This window comes from Squalius cephalus (assembly GCF_949319135.1).
Source record: "Squalius cephalus genome assembly, chromosome: 8".
NCBI lineage: Eukaryota > Metazoa > Chordata > Actinopteri > Cypriniformes > Leuciscidae > Squalius > Squalius cephalus.
In genome coordinates this window covers 8,785,308-8,812,153 of record NC_137129.1, presented here as the reverse complement: position 1 = coordinate 8,812,153, position 26,846 = coordinate 8,785,308, and the positions used below count along the sequence as shown (strand labels likewise).

Sequence of the window (26,846 nt, the reverse complement as noted above, 5' to 3'; positions counted from 1 at the left end):
TCATATAGATAAATCAAGACATCTCATACAGTATGTTGTGGCATAAAAAAAACCCCATTAACCAATATTTTATATAACCCATTATCCAAATTTATTAACGCAAGAAAGCCTAACACTATCGAATTTGTGAACCCATTTCATTTTATGTTATAAAATGACATTTTAATGTATATATCGCACTTATGTATTGTTTTTTCTTTCTTTCATTTTCCAGCGAAAAGTTATTTTAGTAAAAGCTACAAAAAGGGTAAATTCGCAGGGCTCGGTGCTTCCAGTTCAGTCTCCAATTTATCAACATAAACTGCCTTATGCAAGGTAGTAGATCTTATATCTTAAGATCCTAGTTAAATTATGTGGTCCATCTAATGTTACTGTCTGAATATTATTAATAAAAATGAACTAGTACAAAAAGGTTAAATGCAATTCTAACTGGTCTAATCCCCAACCTCAACTATGATGTTAGACCATTGATAGACTGTCCAGATCCCAGCACACGAGCCGATCCAGCAGATGGCACTGCAGATAAAGACAAACCAGCCCAGACTTGTGCAATCTGGAAAATCTGACTTCCATCTTTGTACTAGTCATTTAAAGCGATAGTTCGCCCAAAGGGAAAATTCAGTCATCACTTACTCACCCTCAAGTTGTTCCAAACCTGTATGAATGTCTTTCTTCTGGTGAACACAAAAGATGATATGTTAAACACTGTCAGTAACCTAACAGCTTTTGGTCCCCATTGACTTCCATATTATGGAGGTCAACGTGGTCCCATTAAATGTTTGGTCTTTTGTGTTCAGCAGAAATAAGAAATTCATACAGGTTTGGAACAACTTGAGGGCGAGTAAATTATGACAATTTTAATTACATTTTTGGGTGAACAATCCCTTTAAGCGGCATATGCTTAGTGCTATGGTTTCCTACATAAATAGTTTATGCATTAGAAATGGACAAACAATTAGTCACACATCTGACTCTTTATATTACAGACTCCAGTGGATTATGTCAGCAGGTGTAGAGATGGAAGTAAATAGGTCATTTCCCAACTTCCTGTGGATTTCTACCATGTGACCGACTTAAATATTTCAAGAGTTTAGTCATCTTCCATCTGCACTATCACTTAGCACATTAGAAATGTCACATAGGGGAGCCGTTTCCTTTACGTACATGAGTCACTGATCTGGACAGAAATCCTGGTGTGGAAAAGCCTCATGAGGTCAAATGAGTCACATTTTGTTTGACTACTGAAAGTCCAACATTCTGGGTAATTTGCTGTTTGAAGAGAGAGACATCTTTTTGTGTGTCTTTTATAGAATAGAAATCACAAGATTGATTTTTTTCTTTCAGTTGCAGGTGACAGCACGTCATTTTCACCCAATTACTTTTCACATTATCTTCCGCCATAATTTCATGTGTTATCTTGAAGGTGGCCGTAAAAATCAGTCATCATGTAATGACTCATCCACCAAGAACAGTAAATAGCTAACATATTACAGGAAGGAACACACAATGAAAATAGGCCAGAATCAATTTCAATTTATTTATTTGTCTTAAAACCAAGATGAAGTGGGGGTGTTTTCAAAATGGGCACAATGATTCAAAATAAAATAAACCCAGAGCTGACCAGTCTCCCGCCTCTCACTTCCTTCAGTGTCTGAGGGCTGAACAGTAGAGTGACAGATTAAGTGTGTACACATTACGTGTGCGTGTCACAGCCAGGTCAACGGTAAAGCTTTTTACTGACCAGCCAGCGAAGAGCAGCTATAGAAAGTGAGTACCTAAGACAGGCCAAGTGTCCTCCTGTATTTGAATTTGGATGTAGGACGGTCCTAAGGGTGAGGGCTTTTCTAAGCTGGACAGAATATTGCACTCCCCATAGATTACAAAAACGAGAGAAAATAACATGGCTCCATGAAAGAAAGAAGTGTCCTAACCCCACACCCACACTCCTGACAAGACACTAATTATTGTGAATAAATACAGCTGACATATTTAAAACCTAGGCTAACCCTAAATTAAAAGTGATTTCAAGGGGGCAATTGCTGCATTGGAAAGGAACTTCATGAAAAAATATCATATGCCTACTTAAGAGTTGTTTCTGTAACAAAATTGGCTATTGTCTGTGGAAATGCTAAAAAAAAAAAAAAAAAAAAAAAAAAAAAAAAGGAACATGCCCACCAATATAAGTCTTAATAAAAATCAACAATGACAGCATTTTACAATTGTAAATCTTTTCATCATGGTTCAAAGTACTCGTTCTGAAATAACACAAAATAAAAAGTCATCCCATGATTGTAAATTTGGGAAATCAGGGGAACTTGTGTATATTCTTGCCCGTGACTGTTAACGCTGGTTAACCAACCAGGTTTACGGGCTGATCTGTGTGCTTTGACCCTTCGCATTGATACTGCTGGTGAATCCATAGATCAGCGTTCATTCATTACATCTCTGTGATCGATTAGCCATGATTCATTTGATTTAAAAAAATCACCACAATTATAACCCACAGCTTTTGCTCCCCTCTACCCTGGTTGAAATTCCCACTGTTGTTTTGTATGACTGACAGAATGACACACTACTGGACACAGCAGTTGTGACCGTTGGCATCCTTGAACCGCAGACGCATCTTGGGTCTGTATTTTTCAAGGTAAAGAAGCTGTTTGGAGTTGAAGGCTCCACGTCTCTTCCTAAAAAATAAAAAAATAAAAATTTACATGAGAGTGCAGTTTAAAATCTACTAAAGGCTGGAATACACAACTTTTACCCAAATAATTTCCTCCTAGTTTCGCTAGATGCCAAAAGTCAGAGCAAAGTCTGCAGATAGACAGTAAGAGTTGACAGACTGTGGTCAGATGTCAGTCTAGAGCAAGTTTACAAAGAAAAACTATTAAAAGCAGCAGAGCTTTCTGTAAACAGATCCGACAGGGCTTTATGATTGGCCCAAAGCAAACTTCTTAGGTCAGCATGTCCTGCCCTCGTTCGCATCATGCTGGTAATCATATTTTTTCTTCTCACATAGTATCATACTGGTAATTTTCTGGTAATGTTCTAACTTCTCATTCCGGAAATTTGCCAGAACAAATGTTCCTGGTTCACATATGATCTCTAAATGGTAATTTGCCAATAACTTACCAATAAAAACAATGTGTGAAAGGGGTATTTGACTCCATCCAGTCAAAGGATATCAAACTTGTTTGACATTTTGGTCAGGTTTTAAGAATATATTGTTTCCATCTGTCATGCGTTTCCTAGCAATGAGGAGCATTTTTCTGTGCAAGTTTGTGTTTGGAACGACTTCAGAAAGTCTGGTAGTGTCTGATCCTCCGTCGTTCAGTGTATGATGCTCAGTTTTTTCTGTAACCATTTACAAAGTTGTCAAATGTATGATGCCTAGTGTTTAAAAAGGGGTTCAGATATTTTAAAAGTTGTGTAGTGTATCCAACCTTAAAGCAGAAGTTAGAATGTCAGAATTAATGATCAGGGACAAATGATCCGAGCTACTTACTGTCTTATAAACTGCACCGCATCTTCATACTTCATTCCACTCTCAATTAGGGCTAAAGCCACCAGCACAGGTGCTCTATGAAAACAAGACAAAACAGCTTTCAATACAATGCAAGGTTTCACTCAACTTGAAAACCTGTAGCTTAATGACCAAAAAAAAAAAAACCCTACTCAAAATAAACGGAGCAATTCCAATAGGGTCCTCACACCATCGGTGCTCGGGCCCTAAATATCCATTTTCAGGTCATGATTTTTGCACCTGCATCAACAACAATCAAATCAGAGTGTACCATCTTTGGGAGCTCAAAAACAAAAAGAGTGCTTGTGTTCACAGAGAAAACTGTATTCTGAGCTGCTTGTGTGCAAAAAGAGGTAAAGAGCTGAGAAGGCAGTCTGTAGTTGAGTTCTCACAAAACAACAACAAAACAACACTTCAACGCTTGGAGAGCAGCACGACCACAGGCTCGTTTTAAATGGTGCTGCTGTTTGTCCCTAAAAGAACTGGTGTAAACTGAGCTCAAGAAAACGAATGCAAGATCATTTTTAGCACCATACTAACACCAGCAGGTCACAGACGCTTAACTTCGCAAGTTGAGACACTGGTTTTGTGCGTACGTGTGTGTCAGCGGGTTTATGCAAAAGGTGAGAGAGAAGTGCTAAATATGCAAAAGTTAGCAAGTGTTTGAAGAAAACACAATTGGGTCTCACATGCACTTATTACACAACTATGTATTTTTGACTAGACATGGGTTGCTTAAGCAACTAATCAACTCGTTCTTAACTAGATGTCCAGTAAAATTAGGCAGGTTTCAAGTTCACCTGTGTGTGAATGTGTTTAAGATTCTTTACTGTTTGCAACAATCCAAAAGGTGAAGTGCCATTAACAGACATCCCACCTCTCCCAGAAGGTCCGGGAGTCTCCCGCATATTGATAGTGGCTCCCTGACGCCCGCAAATTATATTTAAAATACCAGAAATTGAGCGAGCAAGAGAGAAAGCCTGTTTCCACATGGTATCAAGACACAAGAACAGATCAGTGGTCAGCCAAGACTCATTACCGTTAAACCTGGTATTATCACGCTTTTCAAATGATTCTTCTGTGACCACTTGCGTTGGATTTTGTGGAAACCCTTTAATCTATTTTCGTTACACTCAACTACATCACTCTCGGCACACAAATACTATTGAATGAATGTACCACTTTAAAAGGCGGCTTACACAAAATAATATCATATTTATTATATATATTATTGTTGGGGGGTGTTGTGCCATCTCCCGGAAATTAGTTTTTGCAGGGTGGGATATCTGCATTAACCTTGTTTGTTATATTGCTTATTGTCACTTTTCTTTTCTAATTTAAAGAAACTCAACAGCTAATCTTTAGAAATAAAAATGCACCATACACTATAGTTCAAAAGTTTGCGATCAGTTATATATTTTTTAAAGAAATCAATATTTTTAATCAGCAAGGATGCATTCAATTTATCAGAAATAACAGTAAAGAAAAAGATACCAAATAAATGCTTTTGAACTTATTATTCAAAGAATTCTGAAAAAAAAACAACTATTTTTTTATTATGATTTCCATTAAAGGAGCTGTATGTAAGATTGTGGCCAAAACTGGTACTGCAATCACTTTCAAATTACTGTAGAGCGGTGTATCCCCTCCCCCTCCCCCCTGACTCGAGGTTGCCAGATAGGCTGCAGGATCCAGCAGGAAAGTAGGCTGCTATGCAGCTGTGGTAACTAAAGCAGAGCTGGCAACCCCGATGCTGAAACACTACTGACTTCGTGATTGGTAGATAGGTGGAGGGCGGCGCTTCAGGCCAAAACACAAGATGACAACATCAACATCAGTTGAGGGCTGCAACTTCACTTTTTAAATGACAATATCCTGGCCGGACTACTGTTGTCAGTGATATAAGTATTTGAAATGAACATGATTTCTTAATGTCTAGTGACATATCAGGGCCATTTTATGATTAAATGAAATACATTTCTTACATACAGCTCCTTTAAAATATTATGCATCACTGTTTTCATTTATAATAATAAGACATGCATCTTGAGCACTAAATCAGCATATAATCATGACACTGTAGACTGGAGTAATGGCTGCTAAAAATTTAGCTTTGCCATCAAAAGAATAAATTACATTTTAAAATGTTAAAATAGAAAACGGTTATTTTAAATTATACAAATATTTCACAATATTTTTTTATTTTTTAAAGATTTATATATTTTTGCATATTCAATATTCCTGTTTTTTTTATCAAATAAACGCAGTTTTTGTCTCTTTCGAGATTAGACATACGTCCTATCACTAGAGTTGATGAAAGAGGGCTTCTCTGAGTGACAAACATTTCAAGAAGCACTTTTACAACTAGAAGACTGACCGGCCCAACCCTGCAACACAGTGAACGGCGACGCAGCATCCTGGCTCCTCTCGGAACTTAGTCTTCAGCAGGTTTAACCAATCATCTACGATCTGGGTGGGGGGCGGAGCTCCATCATCAAAGGGCCAGTCCTGCAGCCATGAAAAAAAAAAACAGGAATAAACAAACAGCAGTTTAGATTTTGACTAAATGCTTCAATGTTTGTATACATTCCAGAGCATTAGAGGGAACATACAAGGTAAAACAGCTGATTAACTTGAGAAGTTTTGCATGTGGCCTTGCAGAACTTGCTTGTGGAGCAAAGCATTGTGGAAGAGCAGAAAGCCCTCATGAATTGTTTTCAGACAGAAGGCCACAGAGATCTGGACTCCTCCCAGCCAAACCACACAACTAGCGAGAAAGGCCTGAGAGGAGAGAGCTATGCGGAGACAAAGGAGGAGAGGACGGACAGACCTGGGAGATTAAGATATAATGTGAAGCTGGCAAAATGAGATCAATAAGGAGAGCCGTCAGGAGGAGTGGGGAGGACAGAGGGGAGTTCAGGGCAAGATGTATCAGGTTCACCGAAATGACGCACAAGTCTAATGTCATCCTAAGGGAGTATGGTGGTTTTCTGGTGAATCCATTTGCATCACTAAACACAGCTTAGGACTGCATTAATTATTAGCAGTTTTATGTAGTTAATCTAGGTCTGCTTTCCATTTCCTCTTTGAATATCCCAAGATCTGAGCGTGTGAGAAGATTTGGTGCTTGGGAATGTTAAAGAGAAAGGGTGTGTGGGGGCGAGAATGACAGATAATGGAAACAGACTGGCTGGCAGTTCTGTGTCTGTGCAGCTGTCTGGGCCGCTGCGCTCATGCTGACCCACAGACAGCTTCAGCTTCTCTCTCTTACTATGCTTCTCATACACGCAATCCCTTGTTCCCAATCAAACCTTCTTTCTTTCTTCAGCCATTCCCCGTCAATTGTGAGTGAGCCACTTCCAAAGAAATATGTTCGTGGTGCAATGTTGAATAGCAGGGATGTAAATCTTTTCTCAGGTATTGGGTTACAGCTGCAGTTAGACAGATGCCATGGGCCATATATCACACACACACACACAGTCTGCTGACTGTTACCACCCTACCGTGATTGTAGAGTTTAAACTGCTCTGTACCTTCTCTTTAAGGAAGTAAGGATATTGTTCCCCTTCTAACACCTTTCCTTCCTTATTATTTTCAAATAATATTCTGTAGGAGAAAAATGATCAAATACATAAAATGGAACAAAGGCAGGAGTGGAAATTTCCTCTTTTACAGGAGAAATTGGCTTGACTTAATCCTCAGATATAGCTGCTTATAAAACATTTGTAGCTGTCAAAATATCTTCTGTTTACCAACATAGCATGCAGCGTACAGGTGATCAGGGGCTGGATGCACAAGCTGGACATACACCCAGTTGAAAGACTAGTCCGGACGTAAAATGCGTTTTAAGCCCTAAGTAGAATGAATACCTGTTGCCCCATCAAGACGTAGCGTACGTCTGAGACTAAATCTTAGGCTTAGTCAAAGATAGGTGTAGAGTGAAAAGTCATGACTTTCTCTGTTGATTTTAATAGACAAGGAACACTAATTTCACGGTACACTACACATGCTTAATAAATTAGCATGCACAAGCTTAAATTATTTTGACAAGAGTGTTTTCATCACGAAAAAGATTCATTTCACGTATGTGAACTAATTGTTACTGTGGATGTGAACTAATGTTTATGATTAATTCACACAGAATATGAAATATAGAGCAATCGTTAAGATGAGTGTGTCTACTGCACACTGCCGACACAGGTAACTGACCTAACAAAATTTCTGCATGTAATTATGCTGGAAATATTAAATATGAACATATATCTGGGGATATTGGCCGAAATTTTATACCATGCATCATTTTGCTCGGAGGGACCTCTTTAAGACCATTCACAGCAAGTGATATAGCCAGCCACTCATTTAAATTAATTTACTGTACTAAAATACAGTAAATTATCTAACACAACAATTACATGACAAATGTGAATAACTGTAATTGTATGCACATACATTAAAAACGCACAAGTCTGTATTCAGATTCAATATTTGCAGAAGACTTGCATGCATCTTTCACAATTTTAATAAGCAGAGACAATTCCCGACTTCAAATAAGTATTTAAATGCTTTGGACGTTTGCATTGAACAGGGAGTTCAGATATAAAAACGCTGACTCGTTAGGCCATATTTACAAAATTGAAATCAGACGGTGCTGTGGCTTCACTTGTTATGATATCATGAGAAATTCAGTTCTTTAATAATAGCAAACTTTGAATGGCATCTTAATATAACTGCTGTAGAATGTGTCAGCGTGGATGCACATCATCTACGCTGGGCGTAATTGCGCCTGGTTTAGTTGGTGCAACAGGTGTAAATATTTATCGGAAGGCTGGGCGTAGCTAAGCCCAGCGTAGAATTTGCACCCAACTTTTTTTTTTGCATCCAGCTGGTGCAACCGGCCCCAGAGATGGTAAATAAACTAGGAGGGCTATCTAGGCTTTTCCAGCAGGGTCAGAACAAGATAATGTCAAGTATAAATATGCAGAGTAAGCTTCTTTTTTTTTTCAAAAGCCACCAAGAAGGTGTTTTTATTACACACACCCACATACAACACTTGTTAGTGACATCAGTAGGGCTCTGGGTGAAACGACCTATATAATCCAAAAGAGAGAAACCAGCACGGGAGGTTTTGCTTGATCACTCGCCCTTTTGAGAAGCGATCACAGAAAAGACCATTGCAAACCGGACAAAGCAATCAATAAAATCGTTTTTTGAATAAAATCAAAAAAATCATTACGTGAATCTAGTAAACAATTATAAAACTCATAGTAAATAGGACTTAATTCATTACACAGGAGACCTCAATTAGCCCTAACTGCTACCTATATTCAATAGTGATCCGTGAAAGTCTTGGATATCTGATAAAGACAATTACTGCATATATTCACTATGCACAATAAAACTCCAAGATGTTACAGGAAAAACGGTTTCTAATTTTGTAAGAAGGTTAAACTTCATGTTGAATTTGATTAGAATGAAGTGATTTCTATTATCAATGTTGAATAGTTGTGCTGCTTAATTTTTGTGAAAACTGTGATACATTTTTTTCAGGATTTTATTAATGAATAAAAAAAGTTCAAAAGAACAGCATTCATTTTAAATAGAAATCTTTTGTAACATTACAAATGTCTGTTCTGTTTTGATCAATTTAATGCATACTTGCTGAATAAAAGTATAACAAAATAAAATAAAATAAAAACACTTACTGACCCCTAACTTTTGAAAGGCAGTGCATGTGAGCTCAATATTTACAATTTAGTAAACATAAAAAGCACAATAAATAATAATGAACAGAGTTCAACAATAAGGATGGCCAAGGGCTATTGTCAGAGTTTTGGCTCAGTTGAAGCAACTACTGTATTATTTGCCCTTTAGGTCCAGTGAATTACTACTGGGAGTTCAATAGTAGCCTTTTTATCAACCATCTTGCAGAAAAGCACTGTCATTGAGTGTGACAAAATGAGCACCTTTTCTTTACTTCTTCCCTTTAAACACTGTTCTTCAAATCTTCAATTAGATTTACTCACCAGGACCTGGATGCCCTCCTTCTCCACTGGTGCCTTGTCATAGGTGGCTTCACATACTCTCACCAGTGTGTTCACCTCAAACTTCTTCAGCTCCTAAGGAGGGAGGCAGAGTGAAACGTGTAAGAGAAGATATTTGGGTTTCCCCTTTCGTGACAAGCTCATTCACAAAAGCAGGATTCAGACAGCTCCCTTACCTCAGTGAACTTGTTGAGAGTGGAGTTGGTGGGGTTGTGTGTGATGAGGAATCTCATGCAGTCATAGGAAATCTCAACAGCGGCAGGGCGGTTCATGTTGGCAAGACGTCTTTAAAACAATTACAATGAAGTACTTATAACTCCTGTTCCTTTGTTTCTTTAAAAAAATCTTTGGCTCAGATCTCAGCAGTATGAAAAAATAAATAGACAAAAAAAAATAATATTGGGTGCAATGGTGAGTGGACACTAGACTACTATAAGTACAAACAAAAGCCAGAAGGAGGGTGATCTAGTCCACGATGCTCAAAGGATGTATAAAATAAAAATAAAAAAGGATGTGAAACTTGAAAGGAAAATAAAGAAAAAGGGAGACTATCCTTCAGTCATCCAATTGAGACAATTGAGATTACCCCATTCAGGAGAAGAGTTTATGATTGGCTACAGGGAGAAAAGGTTGTAGGAAGGAAGTGAGGCGGGCGCGCTCGAGGACTACACAGGATCCCAAAAGGGTATAGAAGAGACAGACTGGACCCAGTGTGCTGGCTGTCAGGGAGGCTTCTGGGTAGCGTAGTCCCTCGGGCGGCTAACAATTCACTTGTCCACAAAGGTGAGGTGCTGAGCCTGGCAGAACTCTCCGCAGACGGTCACAAACGCCATATATGTGTGATCCGAATCAACACAGAAACACTGGAGAGAGGGAGAAAGAAGACAGTGAGTGCAGAATGAGATATCTTCAGTTGAACAATCATTTAGACATCCTTTAAAATCTTAAGAGTAGTACTGCTCAGCTCGGACTGATGATTCACCCTTGTTGCAGCTGCATAAGCCAGTGACTTGTCTCATTGAGAAAGGCAATTTGAAGCAGACAGGTTATAACAGCAAGTCTAAGACATCAAGACACCTACTTCCTGATTTGGCATGGAGCACAATGCCCTGTGTCATGCAAATAGCAGGTTTGCCTCTAAATGTAGTCTCTCTCTAATCAAAAGTAGTGCGCATGGGGGGGGGGGGGGGGGGGGGGGGGGTAAAGGCTGAGATAAAAAAGGGCACAAAGTGGACAATACAGGGAGGACTTGTTCCTAAGTTTCTGAAAACTCAAAAGGCAGTCGCAAGGATTAAAGTCAGGCAAAGCTTCAAACAGCCTCAACTGTTTCACAGTCCCACGCTTCTCTCCTCGACTCGCCACCCCCATCCACAATAAAAGGACACCCATCAAAGTAACCAAGTCATCTTGGCTCCCTGATCTGCAACAGATTGAATAACCACATTAAGAAAAAATAAAAAAAACAGCACACACACAATGAGAGTCTTCATGATGTGAGACTTGGACATGTTGAGACAGACACGATTTCAAAAAAAGGAACATCAGAAGACTTGGATTGTCAACAAGTTGCAATTCTCAGAAGAAAAAGAGGCAGTCTCAAACACTATATCCAACAGATGAGGCTAAATAGATGGCACAAAAGATAAAGTGGCCTCTTCAAGAAAGAAAAAGCAGCAAGACTAGGAAAGTGGTTATCTTATCAAAAGAGCAGCAGAGCTAAAAGCTTGCTCAAGACTAGAAAACCATGAAATGGTTCAGACAGGATAATTGAGCTGCACAAGGAAATAACCACACAAAGGCATAGGACAGGTGGAAAGAGATGGCTATTGTGACATTGAGGTGCCGCATTGCCTTGTAGGAAACGAGACAATGACCCTGTTTACACCTGATATTACCGTATTGCTCCGAATATAAGACGATGTTTTTCTGAAAAAATGGGGTTGTCTTATATTCGGGTTCTAAACTGTATGTTAATAATACACCCCAAATTTGAGTAAAACAAGTGTTTCCCCCAGGACTCATAAAAGCAGGAGTCAAACAAATTTCATTAAGCAGCCAAATACAGTGTCAGAGTGTAACGTTAGAAGACGGCGAGCCCAAAAAGACTAAAAGTTAAAAAAAAAAGGGGGGTTGTCTTATATTCGTAACAATACAGTCTTGGTTGATCTGGTCATGTGTTTCTCCTGTGACTACATTAATAGACAGAATTTGGGAGTATTTAAACCGATTCGAAGAGCAAGATTCATGAGAGAGCTTATATAGATGGCCCGCATCTTCATTACTGAACTGTTGGACATGATATGAATGAACAAATTAATCAAAATTAAATATCTATATAATATCAGGAGGAAAAGTATTGCTAGATAAAAGCACTGCCATTTATTACAAGTCCTTTGTTTTAGTGTTTATTGATATGTGGGTGGATTGTTATCAGGGATGCATCAGAACACATTCATGTCTACACTACAGATACGACTTGGGACATATTCATTCCTCACCAGCTCAGAATGTGATTTCAGAACAAATATTTTGGACACCATTACACCTGTATTCAGTAGGGCAGGGCATTGACAAATGCACAACCTGTTTTCAACGATTTATTGGATGGAAGGTGCATGACAAAGCTTTGTTCATTCATCAACTGAAAACAGCATAGACTGAATATATTGGTATATAAGAATCAGTGTCGGTTCTTCAAAATGAGAATCGATTAAAATTGAGAAATTTATATTTTTAACCCAGCCCTAGTGCTGGGCGATATACCGGTTCATATCGAATAATACCAGTGTTTATTTTTGTTATCATATACATTTTTTATTCCACAATACCAGTATGCCGCTTTAACAACATATGGCACGACACTGTTTGAGAGGGTCCCTTTTCACTGTTGCACTGTGGTGATGCACAGCTGTATGTTACTAAGCTTGATGGTGAAGATTGACAGGCTAAACTATAAGTGATAGCTGTCAAATTATATTACAGTGTTTATCATACATTGTTTCACATTGGTGATAGTATCTCTCAAAATGCATGCAAATGCCAAGTGTAAACAATGCAAATAAAAAGCCCCATGAGAAGCTATACAATCAGGGATGCAGCTGTGTGAAATGGCGTTCCTATAAAGGCTCTACTTCCTCCTGCTCTACTTTTACCAGGAACTCATGCAAATCATAGAACCGCATTTGCAAGCCACTCCTGTAATTGCTACTACCAGAACAGATGGGGAAGAAATGAGTGCAATGTAACAGTGAGACAGGAAGTGACAGAGAAAAGAAAAGACAGACGGAAAAAAATTAAGTTTTGAATACATCTTACATCTTTGTGCCTTTAAAGTCACTAGGTAATCACATAGCTGGCAATAATACACTACACACAATCTTCTCTCACAAGACACATCTAGCGTTTAGAGGTCACACGTTTCAACTAGGCAGAACTGGAACTGTCCGGTAAGACATTCAGTTTCTCTAACACCGGAGGCGAGCCAGTGTGAAGCCTCTGCTGTGTCACACGTACACCCTGCTCAGTTCCCCTGCCGCATATAAACACACACACACACACATCAGCTGCCCTGTGCATGAACGAACAGAGTAGTGGAAAAAGGAAGACTTCTCAGAAATGACAGTTTCATGTTGCCCACTGTTTTGTGAAATACTGCTGCATGTTATCTAGACGAGAGGTCACTGGGTCCAGAGCTCTGTCTATCTCTCTCCATTTACTCTCTTCCATGAGCCCTCTTTCCCTCGACCCAACACAGCTGGGAAAGTTTGAAAGGCCATTCGTCTGCTCTTGTCATAATCTAGGAGAGTAGTGTACATAGTGATAATGAGCACTCTATCTGGGAACACAGCAGCCCAAACAGGTGATAGAGGCGGTACGGACTGTTTTACGTAGCGTGACTGAGCATATCCCATACTGTAAGAGCAGGGGCGAGAATCTATGTGAATGAATTTGATTGAATGAATTCTAGGGATTTAGCAATACTACAAAATGCATTTGCAGTAATTTAGCAATTGCAGGAAAGGGTGACTCATGTTGTGATATAAACACCAGTGTAATAGAGGTTTAATGAGTGTGAATGTGTACATATAACTTAACCTAACTATTTGTGGCTTTCAAATAGGGGCATAACAAAAACATCTAAAAGCAGCATCTGAGAACATGCTAACCCTGCCAAAATCATCTGAATGCTCCTCAGCCAGCGAAACAGATTACAGGGCTTTTGAATAGCTAATATGCCAACAGCAAAGCAATGATCCTTCTCAGATCCCTCTGATTTGAGTAACAAATCCAGCTGGGACACTGAGGCTGTGTTTTCATCCTCCATGATAAATCCAGTCAGAAACCTGCGCTAAATATGGGCCAAAGGGTGTGCAGATGCATTGCACAGCATGTCAGAACACACAGAACTAGGCCAAGATTAAAGCAGACTGACTCACTCATGAAAAATGAATGTCATTTGATGAAAAAAAAAAAAGGAAAAAAAAAAAGTGAAAATAGAGTAATACTAGAATGTAACAATAATTGATTTAATTTCTACTTGTTAAACACACCTATTTTTTCCCCCTTAAGTTCTGTCTGAACTGCCGACTCAAAGCTTGACCTGTATCAGAGTCAGTTGCAAGGCCTTCCTCTCTCCTTCACAACTGTTGGGAATGAGTTTGTGAGATCACAGGCCTTGGGTTGAGGGACGGAGAGAGCGATGCAGAGAAAACCAAAGATAAGAGCTGTGCCAGCTCATGCTGTGCTCAAACCCCTGGCTATAATCACACAGGGTTGTATTAACAAGTTAAAGCAATTGCATTGCCTTCAAGTATATCTCAAATAAGTAGGCTAAACATTGTGTCACATTTTTTCCAGGAGTAAGAAATCACTGATTAATTTAATGCAAGTGTTAAAGACATTTATACCGTTACAAAATATTTCTATTTCAAACAAATGCAGTTCTTTTGTACTTTCTACTCAAAGAATTCTGAAAAAATGTAATCACGATTTCCACAAAAATATTAAGTAGCCTGTTTTCAGCATTGAGAATAATAAATGTTTCTTGAGCACCAAATCAGCATATTAAAATGGTCTCTGAATAAAAATTTCATTTTAAAATATTAAATTACTAAATGTTACTTTAAAACGTAAAAAGATTTGACAATACAACGGTTTTACTGTATTATTGATCAAATAAATGCTGCCTTGGTGAGCATAAGAGACTCCTTTAAAAAACTTTATGAAATCTTACAACCCCAAACTCGTGTGTGTGTGTGTGTGTGTGTGTGTGTGTGTGTGTGTGTGTGTGTGTGTGTGTGTGTGTGTGTGTGTGTGTGTGTGTGTGTGTGTGTGTGTGTGTGTGTGTGTGTGTGTGTGTGTGTGTGTGTGTGTGTGTGTGTGTGTGTGTGTGTGTGTGTGTTAGGGCTGGGTATCGAGTTCGATACATTTTAGGCACCAACTAAATTGCCTCGATACCATCGAGTATCAAAAAAAATGTCTTGTCATTTGGTACCAAATTTGGATACCCGAGCGGTTAATCTTGTCAACGTCAGTGAAACAATAAGCATGCAGCATCATGAATCTCACTTTGACAAATATTCTCACTTTGACAACATTTCATTTGAGAGAAACTATCATCATACCACAGAAGGTGGTCTAGAGTCTAGACTGCAATCCGTCAAAATAAGTTTAGTTAGAAATATATAGAAATATATTACTCTTGCACAGTATAATGTTCATCTTAATGTAATACTACTACTACTACTAATAAATATTATTAAAACAAATTCTTCCATGTTATAATTTTTACAGTAAACCTCTGTTGTGTAGCACTTGTTTGCAAAAAAATTAAAGAGCTTGTTTAAAATTTCATTTTAATAAAATATAAATTAAAGTTTTATGCCTTCATTTGATTACCAGAAAAATAAATTAAATGCACACACACAATTTAAAAACATTTCATAGGACCCTATTATTGTATACAAATTAATAAATTAAGTTGTTTTTATGAATTTAATTAATTAGATATGATTTTGATTAAACCATTAAAATGGAATATAGACAAAATTAAACAGAGCACAGAACTGGGTAAAAATAAAATGCAATATGAAAAAAACAAACAAACAAAAACAACAAGAAGGTAATTTTTGTAAACTTAATAAATTGCTGTTAAATTGAACACGTTTCATGATTTAAATTAATTACACATGCTTTTTGATTACTACAATTTAATTTAACCATGCAGAAAAATTTAAACGGCGGGAAAAAAAACAGAATCCAGAAGAATTTGAAGGGGAAAAACAGAATTAACTCGCATTAAACTTTAGGCATCTTGTAAAGTGTGCTTATCCTTAATGTTAGCTACATTACATTAGCCTCTGCAATAACATTATCTGTTCATAAAATTGGTATTGAAAAAAAGTATTGTTCAGGAACCGGTATCGAAAATTTGTAACGATACCCAGCCCGAGTGTGTGTGTGTGTGTGTGTGTGTGTGTGTTTGTGTGTGTGTGAGAGAGAGTGAGTGTGTGTGAGTGTGTATGTGTGTGTGTGGACTTTGTACCACAGTACTGGTACACACTTTCCAGACTTATTCTTTGCTTCAGCACAGACAGTGTCTTTTTAAACTACAAGTATCCCTTCAACACAGCATAATTGGCACACGCATATGCACTCCACCCTGCTGAGAGCAAACATCCACCCATGCATTGACAATTCACAGAAAAACTCCCCCGACAGCACTGACGCATGCGATTCTCACCCCAATTACACAGAACAGATGTATGCAAGTACAAGAAAAATGTTCTTCAGGTGACGAGCACTCTGGAGATTTGCCATTGATTGCTACTTCAGTATGCTTGCCATTAGAGCGAACAGCAGAAAACTGATCACATGAATCCTGCATGAGAACATGCATGTTTGTGTTTTACACAAGTGTTGATACTTGCGCACTTTACCACAAAAGTGCAAAGGCTTCCCTTGTTATGTCACTCTCACTAGAACTTCCGGAGCTTTAAACATGCACCGCTGTTACAGACTCTCTACTCCATTTCCACTATAAAGTATGCGGAAGATACCAAGCAGTGAGGGAGCGAAACGTGAGGATACACCTGTTCAGATCTGCCTGACTTCTTGCAATCACCATGCTGTACTGCTGTGGTGGAAGCCACGTGAGAAAGTGCAGCGGCAACTAAAACCACAAGAGCAAACGCCTGAATTCACAAAGATAAGCCCAAGTCTATCCTATAGCAGGACAGGAATGATTTGAGGCCATTAAGCAAATTCCACAAGCAGTAAACTTTACATCAGTTCCAGAAAGGTTAATACGCAGCCATGCAGGTTTCCACAGGCCATGCCACAAGCAATCATACAACAACTCCCAGGATGTTTAATTAAAATGGTATGGGAGAGTATAAGAGAAAAAGCAAGTTGGATCAAGTTGGGCCACCACAAATGCATAACTGAGAAAGGAGGTAATTCATTCCTTTACCGATTACTGTAATAAGCAACAACTGATTTTGCATTAAGCTCCCTGAATAGACACCGCCAAAGAGTTTCAGTTTTGTTAGCGGTATTCCAGGGCATTACAGATGAAAAGGTGAGTCGGCTGACACTCATGAGAACAGAAAAGAGGTTTGGCTGGGCAGGTGTCACTGTATTGTTGGCACTGCCATAAAGTAGTAAACGGAATATTGTTCAGCTGATAGCGTACAGGTAGGGCTGAGCGATACATTAAATATTCACAATGATTTTTCCGGGGATATAAAAAAACAAAAAAAACAACATTTGTCATTTAGATCTCGTAATATTACATAATGAAAATGAAAAAAAGAAAGAATTCAATCCATTGTTTGTTGATTGGATGAAAGCAGATCTGAATGAGAGTTCTGAAGTCAAGTGTAAGAAAGGGGCGGGGTGTGTCAGAGAGAAATCTGTTTCACCAGAAGTAGTTATTTCATTTAAAATTATGCTGTCATTTTTTTAATTCTCATTTAATGCTGATATTAAGGTGAGATTTAATCTATATAACAGAGCTCTACATACAGCCAAAGACCTGGGTTGAAATATTACTCTTTTCCTTTAAACACTGAACGGCTCCTCAGGTAAATGTCTAACCGAGAACTGACAAAAAAAACACTAGGATTTCACACCTAACGTCACCAGAAGGTGAAGAAGTCATGACTCATGTTACACTGGAACACAAAGGATGAACTTCGCTCCTTCTGCCTGCTAGAATGGAGGCACCCGAGTGTGAATTCTGAGTATTAATAAACATTAAAGAGGCCACCAGTGCCATTCTCAGAAAAAGAGAGGAAATATGGGTCCTGCTTTGAGACAGGATAACACTGTAAGAATGAATGCTCCATCTCTCCAGGTGTTGTTTTAAGTTGCTAAGAGGAAAAAGTTAGCATAATCATGCCTGAATTACACCATGCAGACAGTAACAAAAGACAAAGGGCATCAAATAACCAATGGACCATAGGGGTCATCAAGTTAAAGTAGCTATTAAGCGGTTTAAATAGGACTAGCAGTTCAGAATGCGGCATTCTTTATCTCAAAGACCAAAAATAAAAATCTGTGTAAAGCATACTTAGTGGCCTATAAATACACCTGAGGTACACACTGAATGCCACACACATTCTTGAGGCCCGTCTGTCTGCATTCCTCACTAGTCTCTAAGCAGAGCTAGAGAAGAACTCCCTGAATCATAGATTCATTTACTCACTATGGATAACATTTTTGTATGTATCTCTGTCAGTCATGACATTCAGCCAGCCCATAGCAACAAAAAGGAAACTCCCTTTACATAGAAATGTATTTTATCATGCCCAGTCTTGACTACTGAGCAAAGCCTGATAAACTGTTCAAAGTCTGCCGACTAGAGATGCACCGATATAAAAATTGGCAGATACCGATCTTTTTTTTTTACTTGAAAGCCAATAAACGGTATATTGACCGAATAATCTAAAACCAAATTTTTATAGAATTTTTGAGAGCCTGATTACAAAAACAAGTCTCATTATTAAAAGCCACGTCCCAAGCACACAATTATAATGTTCTTAATATAATTTTATGTAGCCTATATGACAGACTTCACTGTTGCACTTAGTGATTCCAATCATATTTCAAGTAATTCAAAACCATCATGGCGAACAGTGCGCATCTGAAGGAAAAATCCATTATTTATCAGCTTTAATATGTCGGCCAAATTTTCTTATCGGGCCGATAACGATAACATTGAAAAGGAACATATATGGCTGATACCGATATGGTGGCCGATATAATCGTGCATCCCTACTAGGGTTGGGTCGAAAGACGATGCCATCATCAGCTCCCTGCACAGATCCAAGGAAGAGGTCAACCATTTTTATGCTGAAAGCAGTTGGTATGAAAATGTGCATCAAAAAGACAACAGCGTAGAAAGGGAGAAATCTGCTGCCAAAACCAGGGGCTCAGCACAGCAGTAATCTCACTCAGACAAGGCAATAAGGTACAGCCAGAACGAAGCCATCATCATTCTTGTGCTGTGTTTTGCCATAATCACAATATTCCTCAAAAAAGGATGCAATTTTAAAAGGGAATGAATTCAATAAGGTACGGCAGTATCTCGCACCTGCCTACAGATCTACATTTAAAGCTAATCATTCCTCAGAGTAACACAGCTTGTTTTATTAAGTTAGGACCTCTGACAAACCGTTAGCACGACCGCTGCGCATTAAGCGCACACAAGTTGAGTCCGTTTGAATAACAGCTTACAGTTTGTTCTGCTGAATCTGTTGTGCTTGGCTTTGAAAAAAATAAATTGGTAATAGGGCTGAACGATACATCGAATTTTCATCGTCATCGCGATATGAACCCGCGTGATGAACACATCGCAACAGACAGCCTGACACGATGAATAATGCCTGGTTCAGATTACAAGATTTTTGTGTCTGAAGTCACGGTGTCAGATTACACGATTTTGACTCCTAAAATCTTGTCGTGTTGTGGACAAGAAACATGTCAGACTACACGTTGCTTTCCGACCAGTCATCGCGTGCCGTCACACGCACACATTCACTCGCACGCACACACATAGACAGTATATAAACGACACACACTCACACACACACACAGTCTCTCGCTCACTCACTCACTTATTCGCGCACACACGCACACACACTCGCTCAATGGCGCACAAACACACTCAGTGTTGCTCGCACTCACTCACTCGCGCACACTCACTCTCGCTCACATACTCAACCCATCGTGGACGAGATGGAAACGATCGAAGATGAAACGATCGAATCTTGCGTCCCGATGGCCGTTGTCGTTTACGAATCCCCACGACACCCTATGTCAACCGGATCGTGCCAAAATCGCGCTAAAATCGTGTAATCTGAAATATTCCATAGAGCCATAAATATTCCCCCATTGCATTATATTCAACATTATACTAGTTTAATGTAGCTCTGACACTAAAACTCTGAAAACTTGAATTTTCACCACACAGAATTTTTCATTTTGGGTAAATTATACACAATACATATTGTCACCATCCACGATACATACTGATGCATTTTTGTATTGCGATATATTGTGACAATATATTGTTACACCCCTATAAGCTACCATGAACAATACATTTGCTACTGTATTAATCTTTGTTAAACGTTAGTTGTTAACAAGATTTTAAAGTATTAGTAAATGTTGAAATTAACATTGATAAAGAGTAATAAATGCTATATAAGTGCAGTTCATTATTAGTTAATGCTAATTAATGTAGTTAACTAAAGTTAACTAATTAACCTTATTGTAAAGTGTTACCAAAAAGTTAATGCTATAAATTTCAGAAATATTCAACCAAGCCTATATAGAGTCCTATTAAACATTCCACACACACACACGACAATGACAATGTTTTGAAAACTCACTTCATGCTTTTTCTGATCGGATAGCTATCAGATTGTGAAAAGACCAGGTGTTTTCACATTCTAGATGAAACTGCACCAGACTGTTGAAGCCACATATGTAAATTTTACTCCTCCAAAAATGGTTTAAAAAAAATATGAAAACAGTGCCGAGCGCTGCTGCAACACACATAGCCAGCGATCAACGAGCAATCTGCGGCAAATTAAACAAAGTTTGCGGTCTTTGAGCTTGAAATTAGCTGATAATTAAAATAAACCTCATATCTGCTGCTCTTATTGACGTGAACTTGAATTTGCATATGGCACAGGAATTGAAGAACAGATATGTATGTGTTTTTACAGAGACATTTATGTGGCCAAGTGTGAATGGAACAGTTTTAACAAATCGGATCAGTAAAAATACATTAAGAAATCCCATTGGAAACCTGTTATTCAAAGTCTAATATAAATCCGAAAACAAACCAACTAAAGGATTTTGACAAATTTAAAACATATTGCCACACTAACAAACTTAAAAATAGCACTTCACGACAAAAAGGTTGCCCACCTCTGACAAGCCATGCCAAAGACTATATAGCCTAGATAAAGAATGTAGGGGTGTGTGCACGAATATTCGATCTTATTATTCGAAAAATAAAATACTATCCGAATTTTACTACGTTGCTTTGCTGGCTGTAAATGCAGTGAATCCATGATAAATCCCAAACACTAACTCAGTTATAATTAAATGCACTGGGTGGCGCTGTGGAGCGTGTTAACAAGTTGATTGTATTTGATCACATAATGTCATTCTATGCCTCGCAAAGTTTGGAATTACTTAGATGAAAATGATCTTATTAAATGATATTACAAAATGGAATTACTTTTAATCAAATTAATGAAACAGTCATCATAAAATCACCACCACAATGAGAAATCACATGAAATCCAAACACCAGTCGAATGAGGAAAGACAGCTGTCCATCACTGCATTCACGACTGCAGGAAAGCGCAGCTGTACCCCGAGTGAGCTGAGATGATGCCTTATCAGATAGCAAAATGATATTGAGACATATATACTTCAAGTTTCGTTGAGGGACACAGGATTAAGAACAGAAAACGCAAAGTGCTGTTAAAAACTTTGCTTAGCACACCGTTATCTTTGTCTCTGCAACGCCTGTCAGCGCAGTGCGTTTTCTCACTCAAGCATGTGGATATTGTTTCTCAACATGAACGTGAAACAATATAAACACGATAACCATATACGGACTCGTGTATACGATAATTGGCGCAGTCTGCTTTACTAGCGTTTTTTTTTTTCCGTTCGCACTGCTTGAGCTTAAATGCTTTTGTTCTTTATATTTTTTTGTTTACACATTGTTTAATGTTTTCAACCATAGACTGTAAAAAAAGATGGATGACGCCCCTTCACTCTCTTCCATTGGTGAAAAGTGAAGCCAGCAAAGTCCTATTATGGCACGCTTTTAGCATAAAAATGACAGAAAACATCTTTGGAAAAAAATTATTTGAAGTGTAATTTGATCGTTTAGTTTACATCGCGTCCATTAGACTTCATGGGGAGGCGGGGTTTATGACCTATACTGGGACCAACCACCGGGAGGCCGATCGAGACGCTCTGGCTTCACTTTCCGGCACGCTTGTTTTCAACTTAAAGAAAACCTTAAGATATATCGTAAGCTTGTTGTGTATATTGCCTAATCATAAGCTTGTTCAGAAATGGTGAAAGAATACGTTATTTTTTACGTTTTTAAAAAGTTTCTCGTTGAACGTCATTTAAATAAAATGAATATTCGATTTTTATAAGCCCAAATATTCAAATACAATATTTTTGCAAAATTCCCATCCCTAATAGAAAGACAGTTCACTCCTATTACTTATGAATGGGAGAAACTGCAACGAGCAATATGGCAGAATACGTCCCTCCTTCTAAATAAAAGAGCCAATCGCTGATTGCTAAGTAATTGCGTCACTGCAGCTGCCGCTAGAAGCTCCAGTTCCTTTAGAGCTGGTAAGTCCCGCCCATCCGTAAAACCACAAGTGGACCTCTAGGTTGAAAAATCGTCAATGCAAGTGAATGGGAGAAAATAATTATTTTCTGGTCCCGTTTGAATTGTGCCATGAATGTGAACATATGTTGTCTGTGAATTTTTAATATAATTTTTCATGTTACGAGTTTGACATTATATTGTATGATTCTTCGGCTAGCAGTTGTGGAAAAGATATAACGAGAAAGACTACATGTCGCCTATGTGACGTCACCCCATAAAGTTGACTTACCCGTGGTTGTCGCCAACCTCAACGATTTTGTCCTCTCCCTGAAAGAAGGCGGTGAAGTGCACCAAAGACAGCCATGTTTAGCGGGATCCGTGAGCTAGTGTCCGTGTGTGAGTGGTGGTGACGTTTCAAACGTGTCGAAAGCAGCGAAGAGTTGTAGTCCACAATGTGCTCTCACACAAAGTCTAACCGTATCAAACTTCTACCCGCTAAATTGTAGCATTCTTTACACGAAAAATTATATTAAAAATTCACAGACAACATATGTTCACATTCATGGCACAATTCAAACGGGACCAGAAAATAATTATTTTCTCCCATTCACTTGCATTGACGATTTTTCAACCTAGAGGTCCAGTGGGGTTAGCGGAAGGGGCGGGACTTACCAGCTCTATAGACCTTATGTAGCCCCGCCCCTTTTCAGCGCTGCGCTCGTTGTCTTTTGACTTCCGGTCTGTATTTTCACAGCGATATTACGTATTTATGAATGAACGTCTCGTTTTAAAATCTTCCTGGTCTACTGACATTTGTTAAGACATCTGCTTTAAACATTACAATCCTCATGATAACTTTCGTTAACTTTACATTAAGTAAATTCTCCTAATTACTCCTGGACAGCAATGCCATAGGAATATACAGAGTGACCGCAAAAATGGAAGTTCAAAGACAATATTCTAAAAATGGCGGCGCCCTCGTTTCTCTGGCGCATAAGGTCTATAGAAGATCTACAAATTTTAGACCTTTGTTTAAAGCTAGCGATGAAATTTTTTAAAGAATGTATTTAAAAATGTCTACTCTGTCAGCTTGTGCAATTTGACTGAAGTGTCAAAAACTGATGTGTTGAGAAAAAAAAAAAAAGAAAAAAAAAAACACTGCCACCACATTATTGTGTTGCAGAAGCACTGAGGGAAGACAAGAAGTTGTTCAGTGGAAACTCCGCTAAGAGGGTGGCTCTTGTAAATGCTGCCACAAACCTGCCCACTTCCTGTCAAGTTGAAGCGTACAGCACTGTGACTGTAAACCTAATAGAGTGACTCAAACAATAGACAGACAGTTCATGTTATTCAGCACAGAAATCTTGAGGATTGACTGCCTTTTCAAAGGCCACATCATGCAGCTTGCATCGAAGCCATGCAGAGGGAGCAGATGTCTTGCAGGTCAGGATGAGACTGTGGCGAGCAGCACCACACTCATTTATCAAGGGTTAGCCGCGCTCCAGCTGGGCTTGCAATGCTGGCTCAAAGGGTACAACAGTCCTTCAATATTTAAGCAGACAAGCTGAAAAGACAGTGGGAGGAATGGGAGTCATGCTGTTGCCAGTTGTGTAGATGTTTTAAGAAAGCCTGCTGTGAGGCACAACTCGATCCATGTTTGTTAACAAGCTGTGAACTACTGCTACCAGTGACATTTAACATGCTGCCCAGTAAGAGTGGCTACTGACAGCCCAAAATGCCAAACAAGCTATAAATATGGTCCGAACAGGCCTCAAAAAAACACGTTTGTACTTTAGAGTTTTGAAAGGTTATCAGGCCTTCATATGATAGTCTTTATGTTAGTTAACTTAACAGTGAGAAAGGTTTCAGCAGACTTGCCAATACTAGCACAAAGCAGCACCATGCTGATTATGTCTTCTTTCTACTTATGTACTGCAACAAGTCATGATGATGCATTCAATTATGTATAATATTGGACAGAGATGTGTGGACGTACAAAGCACAGCGATGCCAGAAATCATCACAGAGAGGATCCACCGTCCTGACTGAACACAGATATGAGTGCATAAAAGATCAGCCCTCAATAAGAAAATAGAATAAGGATGAAATTCACACACAGTTCCATTTAATTGAGGAATGAACAAACATCTCTCCATTAAGGCAAATGTTTTACTCACTTTCCAACTTGTTTTAGAAAAAAAAAGTAAAGGCAAATCTTTAGATGGCCTCAAGTCTAGGCATGAAACGTTACTGAAACTGAATCAACACCTGCAAATGTAACAGATGATACAGCAAACTTATTATTACTTCTCAAAGTGTTGTGTACTTCCAGGTTCATGAAACTTATACCAGTGTAAAGTTAAACACTGACTGGCTGTTAATGTGATGACATGTAGCCTAGTTACAGAAATAGATCTGCAAGTTTATGTAGGCTAATGATATTTCAATAAAAAAAATATTAAAGTATAGATATCTCATGTTGTGCTCACATTTATTTAAAGCAGTCCCAGTGTAGTAAACATAAGAAATCTGTCAAACTACCAGTACCAATGAAATGCCCATATATGTATAACAACGTTGATTAAATTGTGAAATAAGTCACAGTGTTATATTCAGAGGCCGTAAGTTACCTGTCCAATAAATATGTAGATAAGGCAAGGTCAAAGCGATAAAAAGCAACCTTGTCACAGTTTCAGGATTTCAAACAAATTTAATGTCCCCTCTCAACCATGTCTTCATGCAAAAAAAAAAAAAACCTTGTCATGTTATTGAAATTTCTCACTTTATATTATGCAGATACCTTAAGCTCTAAAACATGTCCTGACTTGTTCCCACTTGGCAATTTTACAACTTCCAATGTCCCGTCTCAAAGCCAGTGCATTACCAAGACCTGTACAGTTTCCTTGAGTTGATTACACAGGAGCGGGATGAGAACAAGTGGAGCATGAAGTCAGGTGACTCATCAAATACTACACATGGCACCTTAAAACAACAATCTTGGATCATATCAAGCATACCGGTTTAATTCAGATTCCCCCATGCGTCACCTTACCTGTTCTGTTCTACAAGCATGGCATTTAAAAACTATCGGCTTAGCAGCTAGTTTACTACGCAGTTCAGCTCTCATGCTGGATCATCAGCTTACAGTTTAACCAGGTGCTGAATACAGGAATGATCAAAGACGCGGGTCGGCTTTAAAGATTTACCATATGTCAGACTCACAATTAAAATAAAGCAAACACGAATATGAAAAAACCAATTACACACACGTGAATTGGCTAGGTTTGTGGTACAGTAAAAAGAAAATCTAAAATTAAGGACTCTAATCTTCCACGCTTTGCATAACAATTGAGCTGAAATCAGGAACATTCTGGAGTTTGACGATAAAGTGTTATCTGACAGTTAATAACATTAACGTTAGCTCCCAGGCTAACAATCCAATCGCACCCTCGCTGACCCTAACAGCCAGTCAAATAGTGAAAAATGAGTAATCCTTAAATATTATGTTCAGACCCGGAATTAACCATATATCTTAACACAGAGTTAAAAGTGTAGCGGCAAATAAACTGTCCGAGTAAGTTAACTTCTTGACACGGTCTCTGGCTGATGATGAGACCGCTAGCAAGCGGCTAGCCAGCGCAGTACAGGACAGCCAGACAGCCTGAGGAGAACTCCAGACCCTTCATAAATCAACAAATATAGGAATGAGCGACAAACCGTCCCTGACCCGGTTAAAAACCGTTCAACCGTGAAAACAAATAAAAGACGATTAAGGAGTTTCCGTTCAAACGTACGCGGGCAAATGGCTGCCACACTCGCGAGCTCCTTCACCGGCTGAACGCGAGCTTTCACAGCTACACTTGAAATAGGCAAACAAACGTCTCGGGTAGTCGTTTTTAACATCTTTCTGCTATATTAGGGGACAGAAAGCCAGTTGTAATAGGTGATACTTACAAAGAACGGGCCAAACATTGAAATCCCTTGGCAATCCCCGGAGAAAGTGCACGTAGAGCCGTAACCGCTTTGAGGGTGAAGTCGTGTTTGTCGTTCTCTCAGTGAAACTGAATTGAGAGGAACTGAAGGGGAGGAGTCAGTGACTGCGTCATCTTTGCGCAAGAGCCAGCCTGTTGACGTTTTAAGAGGACTTGAGGATTTGATTTACCCATCGAAATGTTGCTTTGTAAAATTTTAAAGGTAATATTGATTTTAATCGCACTGTTTGTGACAGTTGCCCTGGTTGATTTGTTTTGGTACTGCCCATTCGTAAGACCGTTTTGGCTGAATGTTTGTGATTATATTACAGAGAAGATTGTCAATTTGTGTCGTTATGGAAATAATTATTATTTGGACGCTTGAACAACTGTACAGAAAAGCCAAACGCAGTCAGTTTTACATAGCCTAATGC

At 38.7% G+C, this 26,846-nt stretch overlaps 1 protein-coding gene across 1 annotated transcript; it reads right to left on the bottom strand.

Moving 5' to 3' along the window:
• Window positions 1-1,523: 1,523 nt before the first annotated feature.
• ptp4a2b (protein tyrosine phosphatase 4A2b) lies at window positions 1,524-26,504 on the bottom strand. The gene is made up of 7 exons (XM_079878020.1): window positions 26,396-26,504; window positions 10,148-10,424; window positions 9,738-9,846; window positions 9,544-9,636; window positions 5,898-6,028; window positions 3,503-3,577; window positions 1,524-2,684 (listed from the first exon to the last, which is right to left on the bottom strand). Exons 2-7 carry the CDS (start codon window positions 10,150-10,152, stop codon window positions 2,573-2,575), a joined length of 525 nt encoding a protein of 174 aa, XP_079734146.1. The 5' UTR covers window positions 10,153-10,424; window positions 26,396-26,504; the 3' UTR covers window positions 1,524-2,572.
• Between the last annotated feature and the right edge of the window lie 342 nt (window positions 26,505-26,846).